General features: G+C 38.4%; 1 protein-coding gene across 1 annotated transcript; it reads right to left on the bottom strand.

Annotated features, from left to right (window-relative positions):
- Positions 1-358: 358 nt before the first annotated feature.
- On the bottom strand, positions 359-4,175 carry ptger4a (prostaglandin E receptor 4 (subtype EP4) a). The gene is made up of 2 exons (XM_034872479.1): positions 3,387-4,175; positions 359-2,908 (listed from the first exon to the last, which is right to left on the bottom strand). The coding sequence occupies exons 1-2, from the start codon at positions 4,173-4,175 to the stop codon at positions 2,339-2,341; spliced, it is 1,359 nt and encodes a 452-aa protein (XP_034728370.1). The 3' UTR covers positions 359-2,338.
- Between the last annotated feature and the right edge of the window lie 8,841 nt (positions 4,176-13,016).

Here is a 13,016-nt window from a genome sequence, read left to right on the forward strand (position 1 = left end):
AGGTGGTAAAGATCAGCCTCAGTGTTTGTCCATTTACACATTTTATTAAGTAGAGCAGACTCTGGTGAGAGCAAAGAGGATCAAGTGGAGGATTTGTTCCGTGCATAACAGTGGCCCTGTTACTATACAATCACATGTTTCAGTTTAATTCAATTAATGTATTTTGTTCCTAAATTCTGGAGGATTCTCTGACACTCTGTTTTGCAGAAGTCTCTATGACATGTTTGCCTAAGCCACTGCATTGCTTGTCCAAGCTTAACTGCAATGAATTGGGGTCTAAGATTGTGTTTATTGTTTCAGTAGAGAAGCTCTCTCGGCCAGGTCTTCTTCCTGAGACCCGGATTTTTTCCCCTTCAGACTCTCTTTTTCTATGTGTGTCTGGTATTAGCAATTTGACACATTACCAAGACCCAGAGGCTTTTTGTAGACTTGGAAAAATCTATGTTTTCCGTAACCTTATTCCAGAGTGTTAAACAATTTGTATATTTGTCTATAAACTTTGGAGAAGCCTGATATTCTCAAGGCCATTTGCTAATGGAGGTCATGAGATGATATCACTAAACCTCGGCAGGACAAAAAAGAGTGTGAGAAACTTGGTGCTCAAATTATTAACTTCCGCTTAATATGGACAACATGTGATGACAGGTCAAAGGTCATGTTTGCTGTGTAACAATAGTGTCAGCAATAATTTACAGCTGCATTATACATTTTGACATATAAATGGAACACAAAATAAAATGCATAATTTAAAGATATTAAAACATACATTAAAATACCTTGTTTAACAGGCAATCTTGTGTGTCACACTTTACCTTTAACCAAATATAATTACACCATACAATCTTGAGGGACGTGACTCGCACTTTTACTCATGAGCAAGTAAAATTCACAGCAACAAGAGAAACAAGAAAGGCAAGAACATAATCCGTGGCATACTAACTGGAGCCGATTTAATAACAGGGAAAAGAGGCAGACTGTGTGCTTTAAAGCTGCTGAAACTAAGACATAAAGCTCATTTAAGTGGAAAAGCTCGAACAAACAGGGGTTCAGAAGTACGGTCTTTTATATATAGTGGTAAGACCGCAGCTGATGGTGTCTGTTGACTTGAATTGAATTAAGACTGTTAAAAATGGTGATTCTTCCATTGGAAAAAAAAGTCTCACAAAATAAGATCACAAAAACTGACAATTTTCTGACATTTTGAGTAACTAATGAATCCACTGAGTGACAATAATCAGCTAATGAAGCAACTGCTAATGAAAATAACTGTTATTACTAATACAAAAATATTTTGTAAAGTCCTTTTTTCTGGATAGGAATGGCGTAAGATAGCGATTTATGAGCATAGTTACTCATCAAACACGTACTTCTTGACGGTGGATGATTCCTTTAGAGTTGTGATTCATCAACTAGAACCTTGCCCGAGGGAAGAATGTGTTTTATTACAAACAATACATAGCAGAACATTGATCATCTATAACACAATTTTTCTCAAGCTCACAGGTGTGATGAATTATTTTCATCCTAAGCAACATTTGTTCACTGATTTACACCACTTTTTCTGTAAATGCCGGATAAAAATGGTTTAGTGTTAATAACTATGCTACAGGAGTACTACAGCTACTACATTTGATTCTTGGTCCCCTTTCGGTTTTATGTTATGTGCATCGATTCTTTGTACCCTCACTGTATGAAGGAAAAAGAAAGATATAACTGGAGATGACATACAGTATGTGTGTTTATCCAGGGCTGAGGAACAATTAGTTGTGTTTTCCACATACTAATATTGCACTGTGATGGAACTAACGCAACACGTCCTTCAAGAAACACTGTACAATAGCGTCTGTTAAATCCAATCCATATGATGGTTGAACACATGTCAGTGATTACTTTCATTTACTGTATTGACCACAAGCTTGTGACTCACTTATTCTAAACAACTGAGCCCTATCTACTTTACGGTAAAGATTTCCACAATGATTGAATAAAGTAACTGAAATAAGGAAGGATAGCTATTTCTATCACTGACACTTGCGTCATGAGAAAGTGTGTTGTCTCTGTTACAACATCTGTTTTGGGCAAAATAACCAAATCTGCTCACACAGTCAGAGATGGTCATCACTTGAGGTAGCTGGGTGCTGAAACAGAGAGCAACAGGACGATAAAGCTCAAAGCACTTCAGAGTATCTTTTTCTCTTTCTAGCTTCATGTGCCCGACTTCACAAGAAGAGTCTTTTAATATTTTCATGTGCCTTCCCCTCATTTTTCCGAGGTTTTAAAGTTTACTTTTGGAGGAAGTCCTTCAGTAGACAATCTACGTCTCTAACTCAGAGATAAGTCAGATACATTTTTCCTCCACTGTCTCAGTGCTCAACGACACATGAAGTGCTGGGTCTTTTGGACACGGCAGAGCTGAAAGTTCCCTAAATACATTTGTCCCATCTTCACACTGAGCCTCGACGCTGCCCTGCTCAGAGGAAAAGGAAGCTTTTGAGTTTCTGACCGATGAAGGTTGTGAACCAGAGACTCCATCTGCTTCATGGCAGCTTTCGTTGTACATTTCACTTCCCTCCAGCAGGTAGAGGTAGGTCTGGGAGCTGCAGGTGAAGTCTTGCAGGTTTTGAGAGACCAGGAAGTGTGAATCCCGGTTAGAGATGGCAGAGGAAAGTTGATGAGCATCTATAAAGCGGAAGTTTTCCTGTCTCTGTTGCCGCCGTGCTCCTATCTTGCAAAATAAGCACTTGCTTTTCTCAATGAGCTTGAGAAGAACAGCCTTGCGGAGCAGGATGTAGATCCAGGGGTCAAGAATGGGGTTGAAAGAGGCAAAGCGTATTGCTCGTAGATCAGGGTTTTTCTCCAACCTCAGCTCCACTGGAGTCTTATACAGCTGGTTCAAAAACACCTGAGCCTGCAAAGGAATAAAGAAAACTAAGTAGATGGATAAATGTTTCAAAACACATGGGAGCATTTCTGAGAGGAACATTAAGAAGCACACTAATAAAAGCAAAGGGCAGCAAAAGAGAAACAGTAAGGTGAGGAAAGTAATTAAAAGCCAAATAACATTATGTTTGAACTTGTTTTCTCTAATAATGGGCTTGGTTTGTATCCAATTTGCATGTACAAAAATAAGTATTTCCACGTAAAACAGCAGTGCGTAAAAACTGCGTATGGATAGGAGGAATAAAGGCAAGAGTTGATATTAGTGGCTAAAAAAGGGCAAGGAGAAAACTACAATGTTTTAACTCTGATTTCTAATCGTTTACTTGGATTTGGGTCAAAATGCTTGACCAAATTCCCTTTTATCTACAAAGATAACGAATTGTGCGTAAAATATCAGTGCGTAAAAGAAAAGAAATAGCTCACATTACGCGGACAAAATAACTTACAACAAGTGGGATGGAGCAGATAAGCACCACTGCCGAAGTGCCTATAAGAAGAATGACCATCTGAATCTCTGCACCGGCCAGACGTCCAAAGCTGCGTGCCCTCCTCTGCGGATCCACGTTGCGCCCTTGGTCGGTTCCCAGCGACATCCTGCGTACGAAGCGCCGGTGCATCCGAATCAAAGCCACGCACACCACCACGTTACAGATAACAGTGGCGAGAATAAGAATAGAGCTGAAACCTGCATACATATAGGAGTAAGCGGCATCGCTGGTCTTGTTACTCCTCCACTCTAAAAAACACCAAGTTTGCGGGTATTGCTTCTTCACCTGTCCAAAGCCGCTAATTGGCAGAGCGCAGAAAAGCGCGTTTGAGATGTAGATAGCCAAAAGAGTCAAACCCGCCAGTTTTTGGTCCACATAGTCATTGTAGAAGTAAGCATGGTTTATAGCGACGTATCTCTCCACCGACATGGCACAGATGATACTGAGCCCCGCCAGAGAGAAGAAAAGCAAGGTGAATCCAAAGTACTGGCAAAGTGGGTCCTCTCCGGGCCACGAGCCTTTCACATAGGTGGCGATGGTGACCGGACTGGCCAGCAGTGTGCCCAGGAGGTCCGTGACGGCCAGTCCACACACCAGCGTGTAAAACGTGGTTTCTTTCTGCTCTTTGCGAGATTTACAGAGAACCACGATGGCGATGACATTCCCAACAACCCCGAAAATGAACATAATAGACGGAATGGTCGGGACCATGGTCTTCCCCGTCATGGACTCATTCATTTGATTCATTGTTATGTCCTTCAAATGCCGTTCAACACGAGTGAAACAATTTTTCCTAACGCCAGTATTTCCAGTCCAGAGCAGGAGGATTATTTGTAGTTGACATTGTCAATTCCGAAAAACAAACAGTTTGCACCTTATCTTAATACTAACTAATGTTAAAAAGTTATTTCCCTTGAAGAGCATCATGGGACTGCTGTGGTTGGCGACGACTATCACATCCTCAGCTACACAGACTCAGACAGAAGCACATTTCACTGCACGGACAGAGAGATAAAGACAGGCAACAGGGACCAACGACTTCATTGAAATAAGGTTCTGCCTTCAAACTTTCTGCAGGGTTCAGTCCCTCCCCTCAATTTCACTTCACAACCCTCAACAGCTGTACAGTGGTGCATTTAAGGCCTTTGAAATGCCTATGACACAATACATCTTGTGAAACACTGTTTGACAGAAGTAAAAAAAATACACATACAAAAGTAAAACCCTTGAAATTCTTACAACATGTAAATTTGGGATTTCAATGTAACCACAAGAGCAGATTGATATTGTTTTTAATATTTTAATCATAAATGAGGCCTGCAACCCTGAGCAATTAATGGTCATTGATGAAAAAAATGTAGAATAACTTACACTTAAAATAAAGTAATATTAAGAATAACCTTTGCAGAAGCAAGATACCCATTAAAACATAAATAAGATCATGTAGGGAATGATATTACAGTAAATATAGGATATTAACATTTTTAATTCAAAGTCTCATGATAATCTCATAATAGGATTGATTTGGGATCAATAAACTATTGTTGGTTCCTCCATAATTATGGATAAAAATCTAATCTAATACAACCCTGGTTTTCTAAATGTCATGCAAATATTTGATAAAGCTATCCTGCTTAGTCTTAATTTATCTTAGATTAAAAAACATATTTCTGTGATCATTTCGATATAAGAACATTTTATTAAGCCTATGAAATGCATTCATCTAACACATTTAGTAAAACACATGCAAATGACTGCAGCATAACATCATTTGTGCCCATCATCAAAAACAGCGATGACGGCAGAGTTTCTGATTGGACGGCAGGTCTCATGACTTAAACTGCAAAACAAAACATGCAATTATTCACTCTGTGTTGCTTAGTCTCTTTATAAAAAAAACTCCTGGAATCAGATATTCCTCCGTACAGTCTATTTGGACCTAATTTCTTTTAAAGCAGGAAAAGAAAAAAATCGAGATCTCCCATTTGTGTGAGCTGTGAGGTTCATTTCAGGTGGACTAGAAAGGAAGTCTTAGTGAAAAAGTATCATATTTCTCTTAAATAGACAAGCCCCATTTAGATTGATTCTTCAGAACACCATCATACGTGTGAAAAAAGCAAGGGTTTGTTGTCAAAATAGGATTTTCAATACTATTTGTACAGATCTGCATTAGAGAATACTGGGACTGCTTTCACAGAACATGTTGAACTCGGAGGAACCGAGACCCTGAGCCTGACGTCATCCCACTAGACTGACCCTGTGTTCTTGGAAAACACACTTGTTATTTTCTTTGTTGCCAATTTCTGGCATTTATTTAAAAATAGAAAAGGGGGAAACCTTGCTTTCATTATGTGCGTCGTAGCCTTGAATAAAATATGTTCTTAGGCACGCCATTGATACGTAGACATTGGCCTTGACTTGTCAACCCTTTGAAATCTAGCTGTTATTTAATGCTTTTGTGAGTGTTTGATGCCCTGTGTGTACGTGTAAAATATGATTCCACACTCCTGTTGGGTTTTTCTGTACATGTATCTCCGGTTTCGAGCCTCACAGAATGTTCTGTAAGTAGATTTGAAAGATAAGTCTTCCCATGAATGTGCCTTTCCTGGATTTGTTTGTTGATGTCAGATAACCTGGCCACATTGCAGACTCAGAGCAATGACCACCAGTACTGCAGAAAGAATCCATTTTCCTGTAAATAAAGTTATGCTCCGTGGAAAGACAATCACACAGCCGAGTGGGACTTTCTGTTTGTGCATTCGTGTTTTTTGTTAGACTTTGTATTTTTAAGAAAGCAAAGAAAAAACTTCCAAAACACAGCATTTCTTCCAGGGCTTTAATTCCTGTGCCAAACAATTACTACATTGTGTCTTTGTTGGCTCTATAGACTCTTATATCCACCAAGTAGTGCCAGTTGTTGGAAAACACTCCTTCATTTTTTTCATGTAATAGCTCTTAGGAATTTAAATTTATAGCTAGAACAAGAGGGACAATTGCACCAAGGGAGGGAAACTAGAATTATGCGTATGGGGCACACTGTTCTTGCCACAGTATTAAGGTGTAGTTCTGGATGATTTTCCCTGTGTCAATGTGTCTATCTTTTGGTTTAATGCTTGAGTTCAAGCCTATGATTTATCGCCTGAGATCATAGTTTGCCACAGGCCTTTTTGTTGAGTGACTCCACAGCTACCTGCAGAGTAAAACATGATCTCTGTGAACATGTCCCAACACAGTCGGTAACTTGTGGGATGGGTCAAAGAAAAAAACGGTCTTCATTCCTGGTCTACTCTGCACAATGTGAGCTGGGAGTGGGGCGCACTGCTTAATGTAAACACCGACATATTTCATAACTGACAAAACTGACTGGATAAGCACAATTAACATATTTGTAAATAAACTTGCATGCTGATGATTTAAATCTTGACAATAACACAAAGATGATGTTCACTGATTGATTAGCTGTCAAGCTTCAAGCTAGTCTCTCCATACAATTATAATATGTATACTGTATATTTATACAGTATACATCCTTTTTCTGAGCTCTTTCTCAAACATATTTTCTGAAAAGAATAGTTCGTTTTGAGAGATATACATTCACCTTCGTGCAGAGCCAGCAGAGAATATTGATTCCCCAAGTCTGTGCGGTAAATATGTATTTTGCTAACTTAGCTTAGCATAAAGACATGAAATAGGGCGAAGACAACGATCCTGGCTCAATAGGATCTAAATACACCTATCAGCACCTCTAAAGCTCATGTCTCAAACATGTTGTATCTTGTTTCTTGTATCTTTTAAGATGGGAAAGCAGTGAGATGTGTAACACTGTTGCTAAACGCAGACCTAAACACACAGGGTGAAAACAGGATCTGCAGCAATGTGCAGTACGACAAAAATAGGGTGTAGTTTAGAAATGAAACCATGTAAACCTGTTCTGGTACAACCTGAAAATACAATCACAAACCTGAAAATGACCAGAATATATAATTTAAGAATGAGCCTTGTTGGACGGATTGTTGTGCTTGACGCAACCTGCAGCTTGTGTTTCAATGTAAAGTTTAGAAAGAATTTGGAAGTGTTTATTTTGGACTCTTGTAGATTTGTAGATAAGATCCGTATGCAATCTCGCTCATAACAAAGCTGCAGTGCAGAGAATCAAATGTAAACTGTTTGAATTGGCACAAACTTTGATATGTAATGCCAACAACAAAACAGAAACACTTTGTCTGCTTTTTGAGATTATTTACAGTAGACATCTGTAAAAACTCTGTGATCAATTAGTTTGGACTGTCGATTCTAAGTCATCAAATGTAATCATATCTAATCTCTAACTCCTTGAAGATATATAGATTCATTGTATCTGCTGTAAAAAGATCTAAAATTACCTCCATCTATGCTGAGCACAATGTCAACATGTCTGTTCACACAATTACTGGCAGTCATAAAATCCTTAGAGGACAATTTACTCCTGAGGCTTTCGGACTGCAAAGCCTACCACAAAACAAAAGTTAGTTCAAGTCAGTATTATGCACTTTGCATTTAACATTAAACTTGACACAATCAATTTTACTAATCTTCCAGCACAATGGTTCATCCCTGAAGAAGGTATGACTCATACCGTAGCAACAGTGAAACAGCAACACATTGGGGAGTAGCTTTAAACGTGTTAATCCATCCAACAGTTCAGATTCTTTAGAAAAACTCTAAGTCTTACATAACTGCTGTAAAAGTGTACCATTGGTTGAAGACATTATTGTGGCAATCATTAACAAGGAGCAAAAACTCAAAGCCAAATTAAGGACATTTACTGCTAATCTTTACACGACCAGACACCGTTAGCTGCCCATTAGAGCACAATGGAAAAAGCACACAGGATGTTACATTGCGGATGATGCATAAATTAGGCAAAATGGTGCAAACCTATTGCCACATTGCCAAAACAAACCACATGAGCAAAACCTGACACTGCATTTAATTTAATCAGCTCATTTATGTTCTAACTACTAACTTTGGGAATTAGTTTTGGACACAGTGCACGCTGTTTGTCAGCTCCTGCAGGGTCAGCTCATTGAAATGCAAGAGGAACCTGCACTACCATTTAGATCACTGACATACATCTTGGAACTCTGTTGCCAGAGCAACCACTACCGGCAAAGTTTCGAAATGACCTTTGGCCATTTTGTCAGATCTGCAAGCAAATATTGACATCTTTTTATCTACTGCCCAAAAACCCTTGTTGTAACATTTTCTGGTTACGCACTTTTTATAGGAGATAAAAACTACTCATCTACTCATCTTACTACTCATCAAGCTAGCCATTCAATTAGCTGTCTGTTGCTAATATGTTGGTAATACAACATCAAGTAGCTAACTATAATTTACCGTTGGGGTTACTATTGACGTCATGCATTTTATTATTTTTACTTTGGACTTTGTTTAGTTGCACTTCCTGTGTGGATTTAAAGGAATAGTTCTACCTTTTAGGAAATAATCTTGTCCACTTTCTTGCTTACAGTTACATGAGAAGACCACTTTCATGTGTTGGGGAGGAAAATATGCAAAGCCGATTAAACTGATTAATCATAAATCTTGTTGGCTGCTTAACTGCATATTATACAACTAATAAGCCTAGCTCACAAGATCAATTCTCTTTGATGACATATCTAAACAATTGCATGTGATACATTGTTTTCTTGATGCAATTAGTCTTATGTTCTATCTGGTTTTACAATGACATTCATGCTGGCAATTTCTCATCAGCTATCCCCATGCTCATATCATTTCATGTTTGAAGAAATAAGGACTATTTGTTTTGGGTGGGTACATTTTCTTACAGGACTGATTTTTAGAATAACATTTTTATCATGGCAGTGTCAGTGTCATGACCGGAGCTACAGTGCTGCGTCCGTCATGTTCTAGCCACATAATCAGCGTTGGGTCAATAATCTTTCACAAAGCTTTGTAGATCAAATATTGTGGCATTGAGTGGTCAGAGGTTGAGGGAGATACTGTCATACTGGGATCATCAAATATCCTAATAGCAGGGTCACTGGTGCAGGAGCCATCTGTAATGTGGACAGATATCAGAGCATTCTTCAGGCAAATGGGTGATCGACAATATTTGCACCATGTATTTGGAAAAGTGTATTTTGTGCTGGAAAAACAGCCAAAGATCCACTTTTAGACTCAACTGGGGTTTTCTTACATTAACAGCAACAGCTACATCTACATCATCTAAGAAAACATCACAAATAACATACAATACGGTAACTGAAGTTCCTTGTATTCTTAAGGTAAGCCACTTCATCTCGGCTAGTGATGTAAAAAGCCGTGCAGATGTCGAGCAGCTCACCCGGAGACTGAAGGCAGAGGACGTTCAGAAACACGATTCTGAACCTCTCAAAACAACATGCATGTTTTTCAAGTTTGTATGCGTGTGGAAACACTAGAGACACAAAATAACACCCCAAATTCCGGAAAAAAGGGATTTTTTTCATTAAATGGGCACTTTAAAGATGTTGGGAATCCTAGAGTAGTCAACAGGGATGACACTGATTATAGTAAAGTAACTGTAAAGTGTTCTGTTGGAAAGTAGCCTACCAGTTTAATGGTTACTGGTTATATTTTCAATATTTTAAACTATCACTGACTGAGAAGGGATTTTTAAATGTTTTTCACATTCCATGAGTAAAGAATGCCAAAGTCTCTAATAAATGTAGAAAAAAGATGAGCATAACTATTTTAAGGATTAAGTTTACAAATTGTAATTTCGTTGCAAATGTATTGAATTAAAAAATGTGTTTTCAATTGAAAAACTTTGCAGACGCATTAATAGCTTGAAAAGGTTATATATTAACGGATAAGGACAAAATAGTAGACAAATGAATCAGACAGCAATAAATCTAATTTGTAATTACCACAGGACGTCTGCCTAATGTATTACTGTTTAATTTGTGAGCAATACACTAATGTCGGGGCAGATAAAAGCCATGCATATCGTCAAACCAATCAGACAGATAAATTAGACATTATTTGTTTTCAATTTCTTTAAAATGTTAAATATGAAGCAGCTGACCTTGATGAATGATGAAAGAATAATAAACGCGTTTCTCTGGAGCCCAGAGATACACACAAGCAGCATCATCTCATCCTGTAATCTGCTTTAGCTACAGAACAGGACAGACACAGTGGTCTCTGATAGAAATCCCACTCACGAATCAGAACTAGGACCAGAAACCTGTTGACGCAAGTTAAAATCTTGGAGGAAAGGCAGCCATTGGAAAATTAAAAACTGCAACGGAAGTGGATTAAAATGTGCAAATCAGGCATTTAGTAGAACATATTGTTCAGAGTGTGTGTGTGCCATACCTAAAAAGATTAGATGAGGATGTGCTAGCTCAGTTAAAACTTATTTTACCATGATGGTGCAGTGGACATGACACATGCCTTTGGTGTGGGAGATCAGGGTTCGATTCCTACTGCGTTACATCAAACAATGTGTCCTTGAGCAAGACTCTTAACCCCTAGTTGCTCCAGAGGTGTGTGACCTCTGACAAAAAGTGGGGCTAGAAAGTTTATGCACCCTAGGTAAAAATTGGTATTAATGTGCCTGAAGAAGCCAAGAAAAGATGGAAAAATCTCCAAAAGGCCTCAAATGACCAATTGGACATTCGTGTAATATGTCACAAAAAGATAGATTTTTTTTCCATCTTTTAAAATAACAGAAAACAAAAAAACAGCGTCTCCAAAAGTTTTTTGTGGGGGTCAACTATTTTCAGTTGCTGATTGTTGGGGCGAGGTCAGATGAGTCTGGGCATATAAAACCTCGAGATTGACATCACCTGGTCTTTCCAGACGATGACTGAGATCAATCCATGACGCGGTCAGATCTCAGCTTTCCAAAGGGGGGGTACAAGGTATTAACTTAGCGGGGTGCCTAAACTTTTGCAGACAACATTTTTGGGTTTTCTCTTATTTTGAAAGTGTAAATGACGGAAATAAAATCTAACTTTTTGTAAAATATTATACAAATGCCTAATCTATCATTTAACGCCTTTTGGAGATTTTTTCTTGGCTTTTTGCACATTAATACAAATCTTTACCTGGCGTGCCCAAACTTTCAAACCCGAGTGCATGGCAACTGTGAGTTGCTTTGGAAAAAAGTGTCAGTTAAATGACACATAATAATAATAAAAGGAATACCAGCTGAAGTGTTTTTATTCTACAAAGATGAAAACGTTTTTTTACATAAGCAGGTGTTCTGTAGCCAAGCTCAACTCAAATCAACTCTTGATGTCTAATGCATTCCCTTTTCTCTTGTCAAACCACCCATAAAACAGTTCCCCTACTAACCTCCCTCTCCACAAAAACACACACAGGTCTTTTTAAACACTTAAAAGGCTCTGGGCATCAGATGATGTGGACTGACTTGTCCCCCCCTGACCGTGTCTCACTAGATTGGCTTCATCGTCTGTGTTAGCACACCGGTCGGAAACTTGCTCAAACACCAAAAAACCTTCAAGCTAGAAATGGAAACACTCGTGTTACCTTTCAAGCCAGTGGTTTCAATTTGAGTTTGAGGACGAAAAGCCGACAAAGAAGGATGAATGGGGCGCCTGAGCAGCTCACCTGGTGGAGCAGCTTTAGTCCTTGATGCAGGTTTGACTCTGCACTGCGGCCCTTTGCTGCGTGTCATTCCACCTCTTTAATGTATGTCCTTGTTATTCATGTCCTATGTGAAAAAAAAGAGTTAGTAGAGCTAATTCATTGTCTACAGATTTTACGCAGTCACACAGTTTATCAGTGTGAGATATGCATCACACAAAACACCAAAACAACATATTTAACTTAAATGCTAACCCTTTGTGAATGGAGAAATGACTTTATATGCAAAGAGAAATATTTTTCATAGCTACTGATAATGCTACATTCACTATATAATATATAATACATGCTATTCGTACAGTTTCCAATGAGTAAGCTGACGTCATTCGGTCATATTCAGCCATTTATTAGTGTTTTGTGATTTAGTTATGTGTTTTTCGTGAAATGCAATTTAAAAATGTATCAATTATATACAAACAGATTAGATGCAATATTCCATCCCACCACCTTTACTCTTTGATCAAAACAGGTCATACGTTTTAGTTTAAAAAAAAAAGACAATCGGCTCCAAGAGAGTTAGCTCAATTAAGATAGTTTAATTAATTAATAGCTGCTGATTCCAAGAACAAGCAAAGAACCTACAGACTCAATGTCAGGAGGAAATAGAAGGAACCTCTCCATATATATATATGATATTCAAAAGGGACTAAACATGAGTAATGACATTTTTTATGAGCTGCTCTCAGGAAAGCAGTCAGTAAGGAGACTTCTTGTTTCAGCATTTTGTGCCGCTCATTCATCACGGACCGCATACCAGGCTGATTCCCAAGACCATGTTCTGAATACTGAATAGTTGCAACATAATGTGGAATGAATGTATTATGTGCACAACCACAACAGCATTTTCTTCTCCAAAGATCTATTATCTTATCTTTCTGTGGAGACTCAACAACTCACTTTCTATTTTCCAGTTTACGTGTGTTTTGT

This window comes from Etheostoma cragini, chromosome 5, assembly GCF_013103735.1.
Source record: "Etheostoma cragini isolate CJK2018 chromosome 5, CSU_Ecrag_1.0, whole genome shotgun sequence".
Lineage (NCBI taxonomy): Eukaryota > Metazoa > Chordata > Actinopteri > Perciformes > Percidae > Etheostoma > Etheostoma cragini.

What these genes read in the sequence shown, in the direction of transcription:
- ptger4a (XM_034872479.1), bottom strand. Translation starts at nt 4,175, where the DNA reads ATGAATCAAATGAATGAGTCCATGACGGGGAAGACCATGGTCCCGACC. An exon ending in TCTGCTCCATCCCACTTGTT is followed by an intron (nt 2,909 to 3,386) that starts GTAAGTTATTTT and finishes ATTCCTTTGCAG; the next exon opens with GCTCAGGTGTTTTTGAACCA.